Source organism: Asterias rubens, chromosome 22 (assembly GCF_902459465.1).
Source record: "Asterias rubens chromosome 22, eAstRub1.3, whole genome shotgun sequence".
Lineage (NCBI taxonomy): Eukaryota > Metazoa > Echinodermata > Asteroidea > Forcipulatida > Asteriidae > Asterias > Asterias rubens.
In genome coordinates, this window is record NC_047083.1 from 1,505,050 (window position 1) to 1,527,522 (window position 22,473).

General features: G+C 39.0%; 3 protein-coding genes across 4 annotated transcripts in view; 2 read left to right on the forward strand and 1 right to left on the reverse strand.

Annotated features, from left to right (window-relative positions):
- Positions 1-1,647: 1,647 nt before the first annotated feature.
- LOC117305355 lies at positions 1,648-8,964 on the reverse strand. Of its 2 annotated transcripts, none has more exons than XM_033790223.1 (6): positions 8,895-8,964; positions 6,564-7,019; positions 5,950-6,303; positions 4,891-5,061; positions 4,295-4,360; positions 1,648-3,081 (listed from the first exon to the last, which is right to left on the reverse strand). In XM_033790223.1, the coding sequence occupies exons 2-6, from the start codon at positions 6,955-6,957 to the stop codon at positions 2,213-2,215; spliced, it is 1,854 nt and encodes a 617-aa protein (XP_033646114.1). In that variant the 5' UTR covers positions 6,958-7,019; positions 8,895-8,964; the 3' UTR covers positions 1,648-2,212. The 2 variants fall into 2 exon arrangements, with proteins under 2 accessions (XP_033646114.1, XP_033646115.1); XM_033790224.1 differs by lacking the exon at positions 8,895-8,964 and adding an exon at positions 7,224-7,333.
- A 1,800-nt stretch (positions 8,965-10,764) lies between these two features.
- Positions 10,765-13,879, forward strand: LOC117305389 (monocarboxylate transporter 12-like). The gene is made up of 4 exons (XM_033790260.1): positions 10,765-10,969; positions 12,375-12,518; positions 13,138-13,687; positions 13,795-13,879. The coding sequence occupies exons 1-4, from the start codon at positions 10,765-10,767 to the stop codon at positions 13,877-13,879; spliced, it is 984 nt and encodes a 327-aa protein (XP_033646151.1).
- A 40-nt stretch (positions 13,880-13,919) lies between these two features.
- LOC117305343 (tyrosine kinase receptor Cad96Ca-like) overlaps positions 13,920-22,473 on the forward strand; it is a 15,352-nt gene continuing 6,798 nt past the window's right edge. Inside the window, exons 1-8 of the mRNA XM_033790206.1 lie at positions 13,920-13,962; positions 14,218-14,249; positions 16,155-16,427; positions 16,725-17,033; positions 17,318-17,532; positions 18,601-18,784; positions 19,184-19,294; positions 20,932-21,116. Coding sequence (XP_033646097.1) covers positions 16,169-16,427; positions 16,725-17,033; positions 17,318-17,532; positions 18,601-18,784; positions 19,184-19,294; positions 20,932-21,116 — 1,263 coding nt within the window. The 5' untranslated portion in view covers positions 13,920-13,962; positions 14,218-14,249; positions 16,155-16,168. The remainder of the gene's footprint in view (positions 13,963-14,217; positions 14,250-16,154; positions 16,428-16,724; positions 17,034-17,317; positions 17,533-18,600; positions 18,785-19,183; positions 19,295-20,931; positions 21,117-22,473) is intronic.

The following is a 22,473-nucleotide window of genomic DNA, read 5'->3' on the forward strand; positions in this document are numbered from 1 at the left end:
AACTAGTCCACTGAAACAAAGGCACATGTATTTGTTGATGTTTTCATCGTTTTAATTTCCTTGAGTAAACAAAATGAATCTCGCTAAGTCCAGATATTACAAGAAATATGTTTTATGTTCAATTAAGAGAAACTTCAATCAATCAATAATACATGTATTTCCACATTCATATCACATGGAGGCATCATCCTAAAAGCCGAGGCTTGTGGCGGATGTGCCCGTTACAAGATTACAGAACAAAACAGGATAACAGCACTAAATAGACGAATAAATAAAAAATACTAACTGCTACGCTAGCTAACTACGTAGAGGTTTAACCATGGTTAAAGGCAGTGGACACTTGGTAATTGTCAAAGACCAGTCTTCACAGTTGGTGTATCTCAACATATGCATAAAATAACAAAGCTGTGAAAATGTCAATAGGTCGTCGAAGTTGCGAGATCATAATGAAAGAAAAAACACCCTTGTCACACGAAGTTGTGTGCGTTTAGATGGTTGATCTCGAGACCTCAAGTTCTAAATCTGAGGTCTCGAAATCAAATTCGTGGAAAATTACCTCTTTCTTGATAACTACTCCACTTCAGAGGGAGCCGTTTCTAACAATGCTTAATACTATCAACTTCTCCCCATTACTCATTACCAAGTACGTTTTTATGCTAGTAATTATTTTGAGTAATTACCAACGGTGTCCACTGCCTTAACCATGGTTAAACAATGTATATATTATTACTCTGAAGCAGAACATGTATGCGAAGTAAACAAAGGGACAGCAATTATACAAACAATACATATTAGAAAACATAGACGAGTAGGTAAGGTAAGTATTAAGTAATATAACGGCTAGGCCAAATACCAGTATTAAAAAAGCAAATCGATCAATTATGTTGGGAATTTAGTACAAATGCTTTTAGTCGGTATTTAACCGAGTAAAAAGGTCAAAGAAAAAAAAGTTCAAGGGTAACGGTTATTTTGATAACAAAGTATTGTGAGATGCTCGTTATAATACAGTTCCTTCGGGTCCTTCCGACCTCAGTTTCTGTGACTGAGTTGAATGTACAAAAACAAAGTGGCTACAAGACGATCATTATTTCAGTAATTATTTGGCAAGAATTCGAGACGACGATAAGGGGAAGGGAAAAAACACAAAACAATTGTTTTTGTAAAATAATATGCAACATTCGCAGTAGTACAATAAGTTGATCAGATTGCTTGCATTTAAAAACAGTTTGGAACAACCAAAACCAGTTGTTGCATGTTTAAAAAGGCTTACTATGACTTCAATTCAGATGGAAATACTTTCTCAGAAAAAATGGTTATGGTATGAACTTCATAATAAAAAAGGCTTTAAAGATACTGGACACTATTGGTAATTGTCAAAGACCAGTCTTCTCCCTTGGTGTATCTCAACATATGCATAAAATAACAAACCGGTGAACATTTTGAGCTCAATTGGTCATTGAAGTTGCGAGATAATAATGAAAGAAAAAATACCCTTGTCACACGAATTTGGTATTCAGTGTGCTTTCAGATGCCGATTTCGAGACCCAAAATTGTAAATTTGAGGTCTCGAAATCGAATTCGTGGAAATTTACTTCTTTCTCGAAAACTACGTTACTTCAGAGGGAGCCGTTTCTCACGATGTTTTATACTATCAATATCTCCCATTACTCCTTACCAAGTCTAATTATTTTGAGTAATTACCAATACTGTCCACTTCCTTTAAGACTAAAACTAAACAACGAAGTTTGGTACGGAGGATTTGAGGAAATCAATGAATATTTGGTTTGCGGTATTACATCATGCGTGTATCTACTTGCCAGGTAGAGTTTGTTCTCTAATAGAGAATTGTCTTTCTTTATTCTACTAGTTTGTTACCCTACCAATTCTGTAGATGCTTTACATTGCTTTATACATGTTGAAATCATAAAGAGCTTTTGTTTTTCAGTCAAGTGTGTAAAGTTAGTTGTAAGCTTATCTTACTATAAACAGGTAATATTGTTTATTTATTTTAATTTTCCTTAAACAAATTGTCTTAAAGCCATTATACACTTTCGGAACAGAAAAAAAAAAGTTCACAAATTTACAAGTACCTTACAGGGTTTACGAAGTGTCCAAAAGGTATTAATTGTCATAAAGGATGTCAATGTGACATGAACTTGTACTGTTTTGGATAATAGTCAACAAATTGTCAACAAATTATCTGTGTTTAATCTCACACCGTGGCACTTGAATGTCCATTTTCTTCCTTTTTCTTCTCAATCTCATAAACCTGGACACGCTTATCGCTATACAAAGTCACACCATTCAACCCGAAGAAGCATAAACCTTGCAGATCTTGGAAGCCAGTCTCGAATGTATGAAGCTTTTCAAATACCTCGACATCGTATGCGAGTATTTGAACACCGTTCACCACGTAGAGTTGGTGGTTGTGCATTACGATTTCACCCAGCCCTGTTTCTTGAGCAGGAGAAATTGTTATGCAATCTCGGATTTTCAACATGTTGAGACAACCAGGAGTTCTTTTAAAGGTGTACTTATTTATGGTGTCTTTTCCGTTCACGACAAAGAGATGTTTCCAACCGTATGCCGCGATATTTTGCAGCTCTTTATCGATATCTAATGTGTACTCTGCGCGGGTTTTGTTGTGTATTTCATACATCAGCAATCTTTTACCATCGAGTTCGCCCACAAAGATAGCACCAGCGCCATCAACGGTGACCTTTGGGGAGGTGAACTTAGTCAACTCGACCGGCTCTCCGTAATTGCCAGAGTTCATGTCAACATATAGCAAACTTGTTTTGACTTTTTTGTCAGTTGTTTTTAAAACCACTATTAAAGTTTCGCTTTGAGGGTGTAAGACTATGTTCGTCACATTTCCTGAAAACTTGTCTTTCGTGAAGATTTCTGGTCTAGCTTCCTGTTTGTTTGGGTAGCGGACGACTGCTTTCGATGTTGCAAGTAAAAGGCCCTGACTATCACTACCAACCACCCCCACAATGTCTCCTGTTTGTTCGGATCCTTGGAATAAACCGCTGTAGTCTTCGAGGCTACGTCTTGAAGACCATTGAGTATTTCCCTCAGCTGAAAAGAAATGAAATGAAAGTTATGAAAGACGAGCTATAAGGGCCCAATTTCGTAAAGCCTGTAAGCACAACAATTTGGATTTAAAACTGGATTACCAACCAAATTTCCATTTGCTGCATATTGCGTGATACTGGTATTCAGCTGTTGTTTGCTTATCCTGAAAGTCACGTGGCAATTTGGTTGGTAATCCTGTTTTTATCGAAGGAAGAAATTTCATGTTAATGCTGAGCAAATTTGTGTGCTTACCTAATACCAGGCTGTATGAAATTGGGCCAAGGTCAATACAATACAAAAGAAAATATATATAGTGCTCTTTATACAAAGCTGTATCACTGCGCTTTGCATTGACACTCTTGGTAGTTACAGAAAATAATTGTTAGCATAAAAACTTAATTGGTAACGAGTAATGGAGAGCTGTTGATAGTATTAAGCATTGTAGGAAACGGCTCCCTCTGAAGTAATGTAGTTTTTGAGAAAGAGGTGATTTCTCACTCGAATATTAAAATACTTCAACTGAAGCCTTTTTATTATGCATCTGAAATTTATATAACAATGGTGTTTTTTCTTTCATTATTCTCTTGCAAATTCGATGACCAATATTGATGACCAGCCTAAGTTTTCACAGGTTTGTTAATTTATGCATATGTTTGGATACACACTAAGTTGGAATCTGGTCTTTGACAATTGTCAGAGGTCTCCAGTGCCTTAAACAAGCAGAATAACAGTGTATAGCAAAAGTAAGGGAGACGAAATGAGAAAAAAACAATGAGGAAAAGCGGAATAGAATTCTGTTCAAACTTCCTGACAATTTGTGTTTTGAAACCAGAAACGAACACAAGAGGACCGAGTTAAATTACGTATTTTTGTGAAAATCGCGCTTTGCTTATATTCAACAAAAACTAAAGATTAAGCATTAAAGCTGATACATAAATGGTAAATTGAACAAGGTGTTTCTAAGACGATCGGGAAGTGAGAGATACGTTTCAAAACGTGTGCTCTGTTTTCTTGAAGACACACAAAGCACACCGATCGACACGTCCGGACTTAACGGTATCTCACTTAAAAATAGAGGCAATGCTAAGAGATAGGACTGGTCCTAAGTTAGGACTAGTAACTCATCATAACTTAGGACTGGTCCTATCTCTTAGCATTACCTAGGACTGGTCCTAAGTTAGGACTACCTTTGTGAAATCCACCCCAGGACCCTTACCTGTGATATCTTCCATTTCTTTTGGGTTAATTTCCATGAAGAGTCCCGTCTTCTCGTCCGGTGTACCTATTAGGAGAGGGGGTAACACCAACATCGTTTAAAAGGGTAACAACTTAAAAGGTTCATTTTATTCGGTAAAATAACAGACAGTAAACAAACCAGGAAGAATTAAAGGAACACGTTGCATTGGATCGGTCGAGTTGGTCTTTGAAAAGCGTTTGTAACCATTGGCTATAAAATGCACATGGTTGGAAACATGTTTTAAAAGTAGAATACAGTAATCCACACAATATTATGCCTCGAAATTGCGTGGTTTTCCTCTTACCTCATCGATTAACACGGTCGGTCATTTATGGGAGTCAAAATTTACTCCCATAAATGGCCGACAGTTTTAGTTCGCAAAGCAAAAGGAAAACCACGCAATTTTAAGGCAAATTTGTGTGGATCATTGTATTCTACTTCTAAAACATCTTTCCAACCATATGCATAACAAACGGTTACAAATGTTTTTTATACTGCCAACTTGTCCAATCCAAGTGCCCCTTTAAAGCTTTTTTTAATTAAAACAAATCGACAAAACCAGAATCTATGTTTACCTGTGGGTTGGTTTCTCAGTAGTTCATGTCCTTTGTACTTGACGATGCGTCGTTGAGGTAGAAACACTCTGCACACGAAGTATGCTAATGCTATAAAGCATACCAACAAGATGACCGCTAGAATGATGAAAATTGTGGTTGTACTGGTCGACTTGGATTCTGGCTGCTGAGCTATAAATGACATGGGCCCAATTTCAAACAAAAGTTTGCTTTATAATAAATGTTAAATTTTCATCGGGGATAAAGAATATATATATATATTTTTTTACCCATACACCGATGTGTGTTAGCACTGTTTTTTTCTTTTTCTTTACATGACTCGGGAACCTACTGAGTACACAGTGCTAACACACATCGGGTGTTTGGGTAAAAAAAAAAAAAAATTAAAAATTTGCTTAGCCTAAAATTTCTTCCTTGATAAAAACAGGATTACCAACCAAATTCTAATTTGTTGCATGTTGCTTCTTACTGGTTTTCAGCTGTTGTTTGCTTGTCGTGAAAATCACGTGGAAATTTGGTTGGTAATCATGTTTTTATCAAGGGTGAAATTTCAAGCTAAGCACATTTTGTGCTTGGCAGCGCTTTGAAATTCGGTCATGGTATGAACAGAAACATTTCACAGTGATTTCCGGTTAATTCACAATTAAAAAATGTAGTCGCGGCCAAAGGCCGAATAAAAACTTTTTGTACATGAACACATTAAAAACGTTAAATACGAAAACAAGATTGGAACATAACAGAGAATGCAATACGAGGTCATAAGGAAATCAAAATTAAAATTAAGAGAAGACAACAACACCTCCATAGACCTTTTCGCAAATACCATTGCGCAAGCGCCAACTATTGAATGAGGTGCATGCTGGTCTAGCTAGCGACCAACTTGGTAGCTAGCTAGACCAGCATGCACCTCATTCCACGTCTATTGTGCGCGTACCGAGTATTTGCGATAAGTTCCATGTGCGATGACAGTGAAATCAGTCAACGTTTTATATAACTCGCCATTGGCAAACGCTAGGTGGCGCCCTTTATTCTGAGTCACCGTATTTCACTTCAACTCACCTGTGGCAAAGATTTCAACAGCGGTAGCGGACGACCCGTTGTGGATTGCTACTCCCTTAGCAACGCACTTGAACTCACATTTATCGTCCAACTTCAGATCCAAGGCGCCAAAATGCGCCCTTTTCGTCACTCGATAAGTTTTGGAGAATACGTCGTAGGTCGACCGCTGATTGGACGTGAATAATTCCATTGACTGATTACTACAACAGCAACCAATGAAAGACCATGTTAAATCAGGGTTCGGGTAAACGTCATCGACCGAACAGTTTAGTATCTGTTGTTTCTTTATATCGACTTCGGAAACTGAAGCTTTTGTTGAAGGGTTCCACCATATCACTGGACCGGAACGCAAATCTGAAAATTAAAATTTATTAAAATCGAGTAAAAGACTACTTATAGGCCTAGGCAGGTTTTTTTATATTATTATTTTTATTGTCAAGAAACCAGTTACCTCACTTGATGTGACTCAACACAAGCACACAATGGCGACCTGTAAACATTTGTCTATTTTTGGTCATCGAAGTTGCAAAACAATCATTAGAAGAAAAAACACCTTTAATAGTTGCATAGTATTTTGTGCTTTCATGTCTGAGAGTCGGAACACAAGTCTTTACCTTTAACAACAACTGTGACGTCAACTGATTCAATGCTCTCCGCACCTGACCGGATAACTCGGCACCAGTATCGTCCACTGTCGGTCGTGTCGAGTTGTCCAATGACCAGGCCAAAGCCATGTGAGACCGAGTAGCGGTCACTCTCTGTAAAGTTCTGGCCGGCGCTCGGAGCTGAGTAGCGTAGTACCAGCGATTCCTTTGCTACCTCCCACGTCTCACCGATAAACCAGTACAGAAGACTCGGTCTCTCGGCCGGTGGGAGACCAACACATGGGATGGGAACATGGCTGCTGTTCTTAGAAAGTAAGATGTGTTGGTTTTCGGCAGCAGCCACCCTTCCATGGCTTGTTATAGAAAGGAAACACGCGGCCCAGAAAGCAAGTAAAATTGCCATCCTGACTCTCTGATGAACTATACTTGCTGAAGAACAAAAGGGCGGGAACTGTGGAAGTATTACTGCGGAGGAAAAGGGTTATTAAAGATGAGTTGTTAACTTACTCTTCCCTTTGGTCTTAGTCCAATTAGCCTTTCTAATTGGCATGGTCGGCAATTGACACACAATTATGATTGACAAGAACAGGGCTCAATTTCATGGAGCTGCAACGCACACAAATTTACTTAGCATGATTTCTTTGCCTTAATACAAACAAGATTACCAACCACATTTCCACGTGATTTTCAGGACAAGCAAACAACAACTGAATACCAGTAGCAAGCAATGTGCTACAAACGGAAAATTGGTTGGTAATCCTGTTTTTTATCAAGGGAGAAATTTCATTCTTAGCAAAACTCGTGCTTAGCAGCTCTATGAAATTGGGCCCTGTTTGTTGGAAAGTTAGTTGGCGATCGACGGGGCAGCTTGAATTTAAAACATGAAATACTACAGTGCCTTCATGCACAGTCAGAGTGTCATTGTGGTGTGCTTTTTAATAGTGTAGACCAAACGTTATTATAAATGCTATAGATTCTGTTTTGCACTCTGACGGCTGCCTGTATTATTTTGTTGTTTGTGACTTTGTTCCGGGTAGGCTACATCCGTGAACTTGCGTGCCCATTACTGTGGTTTTGAATCATTGGTCATGTGCTAATGTGTATTTGAAATCTTGCCAATTCATCAAGGATCTGTCGCAAATTGCATATACCACTTCCATGTTCTTTTTTTATTTTTTAATTTTTTTTATTAACATTGGCCCTTGCCTAGTTTCAAGAATCTTGTATTCACAGGTTGTGAAGATGTGGTGTGTTTAAATTTGTTTTTAGTTGAAACCAAGTTCATAATAATAACGAAATACTATTAGTCCCCGATGATACGATGACACGATTGGGATTTCGCACTTCTCTGCTTTGTGATTGGGTCTTGTTTCGAATTTTCCCGATTTTTTAGAAGAAAGAAATTGCCTATGAGTATGATTGTAGTCTAATAAAAAAATGATAAAATGAAACTGACCCTGCAGAGATTTCGTGAGTGTCGTGTTCAATTCGTGCAAACCAACGGACATGACTTTCAGCTCGATGAATCTGTGCTCTAACCCCTAGCCGGCCCTATGGCCTGAACTAAACAGATACAATGACACACCCGCGCATGCGTCAACACTGTGTACATGTACGTATTGGGAAAAACCTGGGATTTCCCAGATGTGCAATATTTACTTAGTGCTGGTAGGCTGTATGAATTAGCGGCTTACATCAACGACTACGGCTTCCCGCGTCATCATGCGTTATAGTATAAAGTACTTCCTTATCCACAAACTTAGCAACAGACGTAGCCGTAACTGTATTCGGCAATTCGGAGCACTTGCATCTTTTCCCTGGAGACCATGTAGAAATATTTTCGATACCATGTGGACATATTTTTAAAAATGGCAAAAACTAAAAGATTGTCCATAAGAGACTTTGTAAAGATTGGGATCCTGCACAAAGAAAATGTGTACAAAGTCTATACGGGGAAAATGTTCAGTACAGCTTACTGTGACAAAGGGAAAATAACAATCCACATGGATACATATTTCAGTCTTCTACAATTGCATACCTCATACCTCATACTCTTATGTGTGCTAGAACGAACTTATATTATAACACACTGTTGTGATACATGTTCATGACTGAATTGAACACCGTACTATTTTATTTCTTGCTCCATGTTATGAGTGACTTTCTACGCTTATACTTTCTACGGTTACTACAAATACGCAGACAGAAAAAAACTTGTTATTGTGCATTCTGCATAAACGTTCAGATTAAAGAGTTCGGCAACATGACCTTTTGTTGATACAAACACTAGTAACTGAAAATATCCCTGCAAATTATCATCGAGTCATTATATGAACCTACCTTTAGCACCACGCCTCTTTTTAAATGGTTGCCGTACGCCTACGCCGTAATGTTGCACTGCAAACCATGAATAACATGTACTGAACATGTACAATAATAGAAGTACATGTATAGCTGCCTACATTAACTTGCACATGGATATCTGCCTGTGCATAAACAGTATACAGATCTACACGTAAACCGGTCGAGGGCGAAAGGTCAAACTTGTGCATGATATTAAATGTCTGTATGGATAGTCAATTTTGTATGAGACGCCTCATCTGGCAAAAAGTACGGTGACATGTTTTGATAAATGTCACCACTTTAAATAAATATACAGCCTTCTGTCAATTTCTCACTACAGACAAATGACCAGGGCCCAATTTCATAGAGCTGCTTAGCATGAAATTTTTGCCTCGATAAAAACAGAATTACCAACCAAATTTTCACGTGATTGTCAGGATAAGCAAACGAAAGCTGAACACCAGTAACAAGCAATATGCAACAACTGAAAATTTGGTTGTTAATCCTGTTTTTATCAAGGAACAAATGTCATGCTAAGCAAATGTTTGTGCTTAGCAGCTCTATTTGGTCCTGTTCCAGTTAGCAGTGTTGGAATGGAGTTGGGGGTTGTTTCCTTGGCCCTGATGACAATTTTGCTGACTGTCAGTGTCCGTTGAAAACTTTGGTTTACACAGTCTACAAATAAAAGAGGGTTTGTTTTTATACTAATTTTATTGGGGTGTTGCGTATAGGTGTCTGACGGTTGTTTGTGTGTTTACGTGCTGATGGGGTGTTTGTTTAGGTGCTGATGGGGTGTTTATTTTATGTTAATTTTTTTTTTTTTATGTTGTTTTTATGTTTTTGTTTAACTATTTAACTGAGTGTTTGTTTATGCTTGTTCAGTTGTTGAGGTGTTGGTTTTTTTGCTTATGTATTGGGGTATTTGTTTGATTGTTTGTTTTCTTTTGTTGGGGGAAGTTATGAACTCACACAAAATCTATAAAAAGTCACCTACGTTCTCCGATCGAATTTGAAGATTTCTCCCCTAGTTAAAGTTGAAAAACACAAAACAACAGTCGGTATATCCTTTGTCTTCCTACAAGAAATATAATTCGAAAATTTTTGGCCTTGGACACACTTGAAGGGTCGTTCAAGAGATTCCAGCATTGGGCCCTCTGGACTGAAATCATAACAAGAAATGAAAATTTAAAAACTTATTTCTGAAACATACTTTAAAGAAACCTAAGACCTCCTTTTATGTCAGGGTTATAAAAAGTAACCAACATCCACCCCCGGCTCACCTCCTCGCCATACGGCAAGGTATTGTTTTTCAAGCGTTACCTCCTCCCCAAACGAGACCCGACACCGCGGGTTCGAACACCTAGAATGCAAACACTGATCACGAGGATGACGACACATGGGTATAGGATGTATCGCTATACTGGTATGAGTTACACTTTAGGTCGGGTTCCTAATCGATGCACAACGTGTGACAGTCTTTCATAAAAAGAGTTAATACTTATATTTATAAGACATCTGAATCGTTGTCAAATTTTGACAAAAAGTAACTTCAGTGTCGCCCTCAAATGGAAAATTTGTAGCTGTGTGGGGCTCACATCCGGCCGGGAATAACATTTTTACCTGGAATGCTGACTTTGAAACTTGGTTTCCGTTGGATTTGATATTAACGTAACCGAGAGAGTTATGCACAAAGTGACCGAATACGGAGAAAATCCCTAGTGATCAAGATAAGGGTTCTTGAGCAGTGGAGTCATTTACTCACCATCAGCAGAAAACCATCATTGGTGCAGCTCGTCTCGGAGTATTGTTCCTCTTAAAGTCGCGACCTCGAAAGCTGATCATCAAGGTTTTACGACGCTCTTGAAAAATGAGCGTGACGGAGACGAAAGGCTACCGGGAGGGAGGCTGGGGTTGGCCCGTTGTATTTTCCGTCTTCCTGTCCCAGTTTATACTCTACGGAAACCTCAAAGCAACCGGTGTTCTCATCACTCATATCCACCAGGATTACAAAACCAGTCTGTGGACGATTGGTCTGATTAATTCACTCTATTATGCGATGCAGTTTTTACTGTGTAAGTTTTTGGAAAGGTTTGCGGTAACACCATGTTTAATGGCTACACTGTAAAAAAAAAAATAAAAAAAAACCCGTAAAATTTAAGGTGCTTACTGGCAAGCTATATGGTGCCAGGTACAGTGCAGTGGAAGTTTTGTAACTTGTGCCTTGAAGGGGTTGTTTGCAAAACTTCCACTGTGAAATTTACTGCACTTTACCTAGTTGCCAGGTAAAGCACCTTAATTTTTACGTTTTTTTTTTTATTTTTATATATTTTTTTACAGTGATCTATAAATGAGTTGGGGTGGTTCTGAAAAGAACCGTTGGTTGTATTTGAATATTGTGTATTAATTTTGTTGTGCATGTTTTGTTATTGCTGTCTTAAGCCTTGGAGAAAGAATTTTTTTATTTTTTTTAAATTTTCATTTATACCATCGGCCCATTATATTTGGTCGGCAAGTTGTTTGCAACAGCTACTTTTATTTTCTTACTTTTTTTTTTTAACTACAAATAATTTGTCATTGTGTGTACTTTTTCAGAATGCTTTAATCATTAGGGTGTGGGTCAAGCAGCCGACTCACGAAACGCTAGGATTAATCTCGGGCTAGGACGAGTAACCCGTCATAATTTAAGATGGGTTCAATGCGTCCTACGTCTATGGATGCAGAACTGAACTTGTCCAAAGATTAAATCTAAAGCTAGAAAGAGTTTGGTGAAATCGTCGGCTGGGAAAACCTCGTCATATTCTTTTCTCAGACCATTATTCAAAAATAAGAACTGTGCCGCCCAAACACAGTTTACCCGTAAAACAATCTGCCTTCCGACCGCGCCCAGTGGATCCAGCAGTACATCGCCACGGAGTGATAAGACGCCACTATAGACGTAGTGACCTCTGACGTCACACGAAAACCATAACATGATTCGCGCGCATACCGCCGGGCAAAACCTTTGTGTTTTGGCAGCCAGCTAGAAAGAGTACGCAATCTTACAATGATCGACTACGCAACTCGGTGCCCGGCGAAACATGACGTATAATATAGTGTTTTGTCAACAGAGGGCGGTTTGAATGTAAACATAGGTCACATCGTCTATGTTAAGCCCTTTTCACACTGTATCCCCGTGGAATACATCCCCGGTGATGCCTCGGGTCTTTTTTACCCCATGGTTTACCCCGACGCACTTACTTTCACACTGTATCCCTATTTCACGGGGTTCTGGTCGCACGTTCCAAGAACACTTATAGAGGTTTTTTTTGTCAGGAGTAGGGGTGGGTGGCTATTCCCCGGGCAGACAGAGGGCAGACCAGGGGTAAAGCAATCACAGTGTGAAAAGGGTGACCGTTATTTCCAGGGGGCAACCCCAGGAGTAGTAATGTGAAAAGGGTTTTATTGTTGTTTTAAAGAAAGTATTTTTGTTTTATTCAGCACCATTTCCTGTGGCCGTCTCCCATCGGGTCGGTGTCCGTCCAGTCATTGTAACTGGTGGTATCTTGAGTGGTCTTGGACTCGCCATCGCATCGCAGAGTCACAGTGTCCCCGTCTTAGCTGTTGCCATGGTTGCACTTGCAGGTAAACAAAAATAATATTTAACTCAAAAACTCACAAAAAGGCCGTGTCCGAAACGGAGTCTTCGGCTACAGTTACGGCTACTGTAGTTCTCCTTTCCTTTAAAATGGGTAATCTTGACGCTAGGTGGCAGCATATTAACTGATATTTTAATATCATTTATAAGCTGTCACCGACGATCAGAGCATACTGATCGAAACGTCGAGTTAATCCAACGGTTCTTTTCAGAACCACCCCAACTCATTTAGAGATTGTTATTACATGGTGTTACCGCAAACTCTTCTATATCTTATTTCCACCATGCAAAGTTTCAAATCCTACTTAACAATTTAACTATTCACTTCACAGGAATGTTTTTAAGAGCTGGTAGTTAAAGTCTCCATTTTGCTTTAAGACTCTATCTAATGGGAGACTTTTGGGACGCTTGGTGGCAGCAGACTTACCAGGTAAAATCAATTGTTCTCGGTAATGTGCGTGTGCTCAGAACTACGTAAACAATTGAAATTTACCTGGTAAGTCTGCTGCCACCTAGCGTTCCAAAGTCTCCCATTGAATGTTATCTTTTCCGAAAGTGTTTGTGTTTGATTTCTTCAACTATTAATCTGGCTCTTTGATTGATCAGGTACGGGTGCAGCGTGTGTGAAGGAACCACTGTTTTCCCAGATGGCCCTCTACTTTCACGAGAAGTACGCCTTCGTATCATTCCTTGCTAAGATGGGTGCCCCGTTCGGAATGATGGTCTACGGTCCAGCAACGCAAGCACTGACTGAATACTACGGTTGGCGTGGAGCTCTGCTCATCCTCGCCGGGCTGAGCTTCAATCTCACGGTATGCGGTTTGCTCATTTGCCGCTCATCAAGCTCAAGATTCAAACGAGCGCCCTCTGTTGCCCTAAGGATGTCGGATTATCAAGACTTGGACAGGTTAGATGAGGAAGATAGGAGGCTTTATTATTGCTGCAGTCAGTTAATCTCAACCATGGGATTAGCTGTATTTAAAGACGTACGGTTCATACTTATAACTATGATAAAGCTGTTCAGCGGATTCGGCTATGCTGGGATTGTCATCTACATGGTTCCGAACGCGTTGTCTCTAGGGCTAGACGCGCACCAGTCCTCCTTCGATACAACAGCGTGGGGAATTGGCAACCTTCTCGGGCTCTCCTTCGCTACGTTGGTGATGCACACAAAAGTGCTATCCGAATGTTCAGTGATGGGGATTGGGACAAGTCTAGCTGTCATTGGATATGTGCTGGATCCTTTTATCGCATCCTTTGTAGGGCAGATGGTCGTGACTGCCATTATAGGGGCCGGGACAGAGAGTCTGTTCCTAGTCTCCATTATATTAACCCGGTACCTGACTAATGCTGATAACAGAGTGGTCTTTCTTTACACGTGGCAAAACTTCATCACAGGACTGTCTTACCCCGTCTCTGGATTTGTATCAGGTGAGATATTCATTCATGCTAAGCACAAACATTTGCTTAGCATGACATTTCATCTTTGTTCAAAGTAGGATTACCAACCAAATTTTCATTTTTTGCATATTGCTTGATACTGGTATCCAGCTGCTGAAAGTCACGAGGAAACTTGGTATAATCTAGTGTCTTGAAAAGGCGTATAATTGAAGGCCCGTTGAAATGATCAAAACACCAACCCAATGAACATTCATAGTTTAAATAACGCATTTTCTCGTTTTACAGGATATCTGTTCGAGATAACTGGAGACTTCAAGGTTACCTTCTTTGTGTATAGCGGCACAATGCTAGTAACGGGAATTAGTATCATACTGTACTATGTTTACACCAACTATAAGAAGTCAGCCAAATAAGCTTGTCAACAACATGAGGTCACTGTCTTCTCAAAGGTCACTTCCGCATAGAAGTCATCACAGAGAGAATAGGGTCAAGGGTCATAGGAACGAATTCATAAACGTTCAACTTATTCGAGCTATCCTAAAGGACATGCATTATAATGAGGTCATTACACCATTCAGAATGGTTCACCATTGATCTTGGCCCAATTTCATTGTTGCTGAAGAAGAAAAAACGCTTAAAATTTATATGAACAGGATACCAGCCACAGATTGTACACATGTCATGGTAGTTTAGTTTCCTAAATGTTTTAAGCATAATGTTTGTGTGCTTCAGCTACTTTTTAAATGTCATAGAGCTGCTTAAAAGCATTGAGCCATCTTGAATACACCTGTCCTTTCAAGAACATTTTTCCTACCTGGAGTGGTGTCTTCCACAAGACATCAAATAATTATCGGCTCAATGCACACGCATGCTCAGGGAACCAAGCTTTGCTTCTTAATGGGTCCCTTCACAGGTTCATTAGTCTTGGTGCAAGACGTTTCTCGTTTCCCTTTTCACGCACACCGCGGCCAATTCACCAACAGCGCCCGCACCGACTCAATCCGCACCGACTCACGGTGCGGGCGCTGTTGGTGAATTGGCCGCGGTGTGCGTGAAAAGGGAAACGAGAAACGTCTTGCACCAAGACTACAGGTTCATAAATGACCATGCTTAATCTTTATTTAATTAATCTTATCAAACAACTTTTTATCTCCAAACTTCAAATTTACATTGCCTTTGATTTGAGATTGATTTCGATTTAGTCACTGTGGAAATAAACTGAGTGATTGATTGGCTGATAACATTTTTAGTTTGGTCACCGGTGTGGCAGGATATTCTGTGAACTCTATTTTCACTTCAGTCTCGAAACCTAAATCGAAGAGTTCAATCTAAACTGAATATTTATTCCATAGCGTCAGTGGTTTAGACAGTACTGGTTTGAGAACGAAGGGATACAAACGAATGATTAATAAGGAAACAAGTTTTATATGTCAGAGTTTGCTTTCATTCATTTCGAATCAAAGATGGCTGCGAGATATTATTTCCTGCTGCTCGTTGTCTTTTCTATAAGAACCAGTTTTGTCGGTGAGTATTTATAATAGTATAATACTATAGAAATATACAACAACCAGTTAAAGTTAAACACCTGTGTTTAAAGGCAATCAATCAAAAGTGATGCCATATTTTGTTGCTTATTTTAAACTGACTAAATCGTGGTGTTAAACAGTTTCTTAATATTTTGTGTATGTTTGTATTGTACGTTTGCCTTAAAGGCAGTGAACACTGTTGGTAATTACTCAAAATAATTTTTAGCATTAAACCTTTCTTGGTGACGAGTAATGAGGAGAGGTTGATGGTATAAAACATTTTGAGAAGCGGCTCCCTCTGAAGTGCCATAATTTTCGGGAAAGAAGTAATTTTCCACGAATTTGATTTCGAGACCTCAGATTTATAACTTGTGTGACAAAGGGTGTTTTTTCTTTCATTATTATCTCGCAAGTTCGATGACCGATTGAGCTCAAATTTTCACAGGTTTGTTATTTTATGCTTATGTTGAGATACACCAACTGTGAAGGCTAGTCTTTGACAATTACCAATAGTGTCCACTGCCTTTAAGTTTTTTTTTTCTTCTTTTGTATTTGTATTTGTTATAAAAACGAATGGTAATAGAACCAACATTACCGGCTTAAAAACTGGGACACATGTCATTGAGAAGCAAAGTAAACTCAGACCCTAAAAACACGAAAGACCTTCTTTTTCTCTTATTCTAATCCTCGTTGTAGTTCACTCTCTCGAGATGAATTTGACAAGAACCACGCCTCACGAGATCGAGGGAGAAACAACCTCGTTCTCATGTACTGTTGATGAACTGGGAGAATATGGGTACCTGGAGTGGTTTCTGAACGACAAACCATTGGACCTACGGGGTGCGGATTCCCACAAACAAATATACCTTAATAAAACGCTGTACAGAAATTACTCCGGCTTGACTCTCAACTGTCTTACGTTCGGGGTACTTGCAAACGTCAACAAAACACTTCAACTGAACGTATTACGTAAGTAAATTAATCGTACATGCATTCCAAGCATAGAAAAATGCCAGATCAAAGTAATATTTGAGACATCCCTCAAGACATACTTAAGCTCAACCACCACCAGTATCCAGCATTCTCCTGAAGACCAGCAGAGTATACTGTGCGAAACGTCAGAGCCAACAATTATACATGGTTGCCCGCAAGTTTACTATTTAGTATTTATAGTTACTTCTTATTCTTTACACCATGCAAAGCTTCAAAAACCATTTTAAGTTTTTAGTCGCTATGTAACCAGTCATATTTCTTCCCCACTTCCAGATCCACCGGATGTAGTGACCCTTGATGCTAATTTAACTTCCGGTTTGATTTATAAGTTCAACTGCACTGCATCGGGAGCAAATCCAGCTGTGAAGATCACGTGGTTGCTTAACATAAGTGATGTGCAGAGCCGCAAAGATATCGTTTCCTTGTCTAGAAGTACAGCCCCATACATGTGGACGACCTCAAGTTGCCTAACACTGCACACGAGCACTATAGTGGACGTTGAGGGCGTCAGATGCATGACGTCATTTTTAGACAATGATAGTTACGTCGTGAGAGAGCTTCCGTTGGATCCGATCGATAAAGGTAAGCCTCTATTATTGCAGTTTCACAAAAAAACCAAGAGCAAAGTGGTAAATGATTTCTCAGCCAACAATCTCAAATTGCTAGCTCGGGTACGACTTTGATTACAGAAAAATTAAAGGCAATTTCATTAACGTTATGACAAAGCAGCCCGGTAAAGAAACACGGATAATTCAATTAACGTAAACGATTACGTCATTACCACTTCCTCCCGCAACAGCAACAAGCAACAGCAAGAAGAGTCCATGTTTTTTTCTCAGCACTAACAACCTCAAATTGTTTTTCAGATACAAGTTTCATACCAGAAGCATCAACTACGCAGCCCGGTAAAGGAACAACATCAACGGATAAATCGACTTACGTAAAAGTCTACGTCATCGTTACCGTTTCTGTTGCCGTATGTCTCTGTTTCGCCGTAATGATTGTTTGGAGAGTCGCTCGCCAACCAAAACCCCCTCAGGAGATTCCAACAGTTAACCAAGACAGCGAGTTTTCATCTTGGGTACGATAGGCTATTATTGATTTTGCAATTTTTTCTTAAAAAACTGGACTACTTGGTAATATTTTCAAAGATCAGTCTTCTCACCTGGTGTGTCTCTGAAAATTTGAACTCAATAGTTCGTCGAAGTTGCGAGATATTAAAAGAAGAAAAAAACACACTTGTGTGCTTTCAGATGCTTGATTCGGGACCTCAAATTCTAATTCTGAGGTCTCGAAATCAAATTCAAACATTTTAGTGGAAAATTACTTCTTTCTCGAAAACTACATTTACTTTCAGAGGGAGCCGTTTTTCACAATGTTTTATACTACATTATCACTCCATTTTGAGTAATTATCAAAAGTAATTATAAAAATAATCAAAATATCAAAAATAATTATTCCAGTAACCCTTCCTTTCATTCTAAACATCCTTTGTCCTCGCCACTTCACTCCTATTGGTTCATAGCCCCTAATATTGTTTCTGAAATAGGAACTTTGATTGGCTGTTATTTTCCCGCTTCTTTCTGGATCCTTTCCTTAATCCCTTTCCCCCTCTCTTTTTCTATAAATGGATATGTATTTGTTTGTACTTGTCTTATGCCTCTGAAGAAGGTCCGGATTGGATCGAAAGCTAAGGCCATCTACCCTATTCATTATTTTAATATTATTAAAAATAATTATTAACATATAACCTTACTTGGTAACAATGGGGAGGGGTTGATAGTATAACATTGTGAGAAACGGCTCCCTCTGAAGTAACTTAGTTTTCGAGAAAGAATTAATTTTCCAAGACTTTGATTTCGAGACCACATAATTAGATTTTGAGTTCCCGAAATCAAGCATCTGACAGCACATAACTTCGTGTGACCAGGGGTGTTTTTACTTCCTTTATTCTCTCGCAACTCGACGACCAATGAGTTCAAATTTTTCACAGGTTTGTTGTTTTCTGCATATTTTGAGATACACCAAGTGAGAATACTGGTCTTTGACAATAACCAACAATAACCAATAGTGTACAGTGTCTTTAAGGAAGGAAATACATTTCCTCTTCTGAATTCAATAAATACAATTTGCTAAGCCTTTATTTCAGGGAACCATTGAATTCGAGGAGAGTAGATTACAGCATCCTGAGGTTGACTTCTCGTTCCCTCGCGAGAACATCGAGCTCCTCGAGGTTCTGGGTTGTGGGAACTTTGGACAGGTGTACAAGGCCATCGCTAAGGACATTCTTGAAGTCGGAATCACAACACCCGTAGCAGTCAAGATTCTGAAAAGTAAGCTTTCGAACTTTAATATGACATTTTGGAGCTTGAAGCCGAATCCAAAGCCGAAGCCGTGGTTTCTAAAAGGGCCCTTAACATAGGGAGAGTTTGGTGAAATCGACGGTTGGGATCCCTCTGTCTAAGGGGACACTGTGGCCTGAGATTCAAGGCTCCCATGATCCCAGGATCCCAGCAGCCGATTTCAAGAAACGCTATTAGGAGTAATCCTATCTCGAGTTAGCACGAGTAATTCATCCTAACTTAGGATGGGTTAAATGCGTCCAAACGTCTATGCATACGAAACTTACCTCGTGCATAGGGTTACTTGGGCCTTGGGTCACAGGATCCCAGTATCACAGGTCTCATGTTTACAGGTTCATCGTGACCATCTTTGAATTGTTCTCGTTTCAGGGTCATCTGTTACTGATGTGGAGGCAGATTTCAAGAAGGAAATTACAGTCCACGAAACCCTGACCGCCCATCCAAATGTCGTCTCCATGTTGGGATACTGTATAGAAACAGGTATTTTGTTCAATTAATCAATCAATCAAACAAACAAACAAACAAACAAACAAACAAACAAACAAACAAACAAACAAACAAACAAACAAACAAACAAACAAACAAACAAACAAACAAACAAACAAACAAACAAACAAACAAACAAACAAACAATCAGTCAATCAATCACTCAATAAAAGTCATGTATAGAGCGCTATAAGTTTGTTCTAAGGCACCGATGCACAGCTAATGGTCAAGGAAGCTTGCTTGAACAGGTGAGCTTTAACGAATGTCTTGAATTGGGTATAAGTTAGCTGGTATTTCTAATTTCTAATTTCCCTTGTTCATTAAGACACTGCACACTATTGGTAATTGCCAAAAACTAGTCTTCTCAATTGGTGTATCTCAACTTATGCATAAAATAACAAACCTGTGAAAATTTGAGCTCAATTGGCCGTCGAAGTTGCGAGTTTACTATTAAAGAAAAAACACCCTTGTCACACGAAGTTGTGTGCTTTCAGATGCTTTTTTTCGAGACCTCAAATTCTAAGAGGTCTCGAAACCAAATTCGTGGAAAATTACTTCTTTCTCGAAAACTACGTTACTTCAGAGGGAGCCGTTTTTCACAATGTTTTATACTATCAACTTCTCCCGATTGCTCACTACCAAGTAAGGTTTTATGCTAATCATTATTTTGAGTATTTACCAATAGTGTCCACTGCCTTTAAATTAAATCTTGCCTAGGAAACAAAACAAATCCCCAGTAAAATTTCGAAACCTTTAAAAAGGTTGTAGCCCAATTTCTTCTCCAACTGTTCATGCAATTATTGTCGAAATATTTGTCGTACATTTGAACTCTTGTAATTTATTCGTATAGGCCTATGCCCACTTTCATTTTCGTTCAACTTCCTCTTATTTTTCATTGGAAAGTCGCGTGCGAAGCAACCATAAACTTACTGCAAGTCATAGCAATTTTTCATAGACTTGATGCAAGTCGACTCACTGTTCATAGGCTTTTTACACTTACGCACAAACTCACTTAAAGACTTGCTCCATGTCTGTTTCTACAAAGTACTTGCTGATCGTCTGCTAACTAAATATACGTCACACATAGACTCAGTCCAATTACATCATTAAAATTGTAGTAATAATCTGTACAGACCTTATCATTGATATCTATTGTCAATATAGTAGAGATCAATGGACCTTATGCATTTACGTCATCCAGCCGCCATCTTAGAGGTATAAAATGATGACGAAACAATCGAAACGCACAGATTTGTAGGCGTGGCACACAGTATTGGCCAATGAACAACCTCCTTTTTTCCTCAAGGTGAGGGCGCCCTACTGGTATAACATCAAGTGCAAAGGTCTATTGCATTCTAGACTTGACTCAAGTCCCATTCACATGCCATCGCAAGAAAACTATTGTTTTGTGATGCTCTGCATTCCCCAACTTCTTCCATTCTTGGGACCACATTGACGGTGAGCGCTCACTGCCATAATGACTTGTTTTCTAGTCGTGTAGTTGGCGCGATATGCTTATAAGAACGAGTACGGGACTTGAATCAAGTCTAATTGCATTCTATCACCGCTAACCACGAAATTAAAAATCACATTTTTATCGTGTTTTCTTTTTCGTGCCCTCCTCATCTAAGATCCTTTCTACTTGATTCTTGAATTCCTTCCTGGAGGAAATCTTCAAGACTTCCTGAAGAAGAATAAGTTATCTTGGAAGGAGTCAATAGAGGATGACCTTGATGTTGAACCGATTTCTCCCTTCCAGCTCCTCACGTTTGCATCTCAGATAGCAAATGGCATGGATTACTTATCGTGCGTGGGGGTACGTAGAAAAATAAACTGTTACTAGTCTTGTGATTTTGTATCTGTGAGCAGGGGCCAATTTCATAGAGCTTCTTATAAAAAGACACTGGACACTATTGGTAATTGTCAAAGACCAGTCTTCACAGTTTGTGTATCTCAACATATGCATAAAAATATAACAAACCTGTGAAAATTTGAGCTCAATCGGTCGTCGAAGTTGCGAGATAATAATGACAGAAAAAACACTCTTGTCACACGAAGTTGTGTGCTTTCAGATGCTTGATTTCGAGATCTCAAATTCTGAATCTGAGGTCTCGAAATCAAATTCGTGGAAAATTACTTCTTTCTCGAAAACTACGTCACTTCAGGGGGACCTGTTTCTCACAATGTTTTATACTTTCAACCTCTCCCCATTACTCGTTACCGAGAAAGGTTTTATGCTAATAATTATTTTGAGTAAAAAAGCTTGCTTACTTTCACATGTTATTGGCCAAAATTGCATGCCATTATACAATGCTTGTGACTAGTAATTAGCTGTTGGTAACCACGGTAACGCTTCTCAGATTCAAATATTGGGGGATAAAAAGTGATATTTTTTTCATAACAACACTTCTTCGAAGTGAATCATTTCTCAAAGTGCTTTAATTATACTATCCAAGTTTCCAAGTCATTATCAAACGTTTACATACCCTTTAAATTATGTAGGACTAAACGTACTTTTAAAAATAATATGACTTTTTGTAAAGGCCTATACACTGTACATGTCTTAAAAGAAAATGTTCTTCCTTGTTTTAGTTTCCCTATGCAATTTGTTTCTGGTAATAGTGCAACTCTCTGTTTCAATTCATAACTCGTTTCAAAGGCACCTGGAAATATAATTTATTTTCTTCAAACATTAGAGTATTCGTTCCTGAACAATAAAATAATTTTTTGAGTAATTGTTTTTAACGATTTATATGTTTAAAAGATTAGATAAAGTTGTGTGGGGGTGACTCCGCCTACCCCTTTTGTGATGTCAATCGAGGAAGACGTTGCCTCGATCGAACATCGAACACACGTACGTGCAAGTACATTCAAGTCCTAGTCGTGAGTTTGTACGTTTTGAAACAGTATTTTTTTGCATTTTTCCGGCAATGTCGACCAGGTGTATTGCTGCTGGTAAGTTTGCCAAGTTGTCCGGTCCGACGTCTTTTCCAGCGCTGTGCAGCAAACACTTCGAGCCGTCGTGCTTTGAGAATCCGGAATACACTACACATTTTGACATGAAGAGAAAAATTCTTCTTCTAAAACATGACGCCATCCCAATAATTTTTCCAGCTGGTGGGGAAGTCGCTCAAGCATTATATTACCCCATGGGTGGATTTAACAAAGAGTTA

Excerpts from the sequence above, each read along its gene's own strand:
- LOC117305389 (XM_033790260.1), top strand. The coding sequence starts at position 10,765 with ATGAGCGTGACGGAGACGAAAGGCTACCGGGAGGGAGGCTGGGGTTGG. Across the intron at positions 10,970-12,374 it reads TGCGATGCAGTTTTTACTGT|CACCATTTCCTGTGGCCGTC; the intron begins GTAAGTTTTTGG and ends TGTTTTATTCAG. Across the intron at positions 12,519-13,137 it reads TGCCATGGTTGCACTTGCAG|GTACGGGTGCAGCGTGTGTG; the intron begins GTAAACAAAAAT and ends TTGATTGATCAG.
- LOC117305355 (XM_033790223.1), bottom strand. The coding sequence starts at position 6,957 with ATGGCAATTTTACTTGCTTTCTGGGCCGCGTGTTTCCTTTCTATAACA. Across the intron at positions 5,062-5,949 it reads TGTTGAAATCTTTGCCACAG|CTCAGCAGCCAGAATCCAAG; the intron begins GTGAGTTGAAGT and ends TGTCATTTATAG. Across the intron at positions 4,361-4,890 it reads ACTGAGAAACCAACCCACAG|GTACACCGGACGAGAAGACG; the intron begins GTAAACATAGAT and ends CTCTCCTAATAG.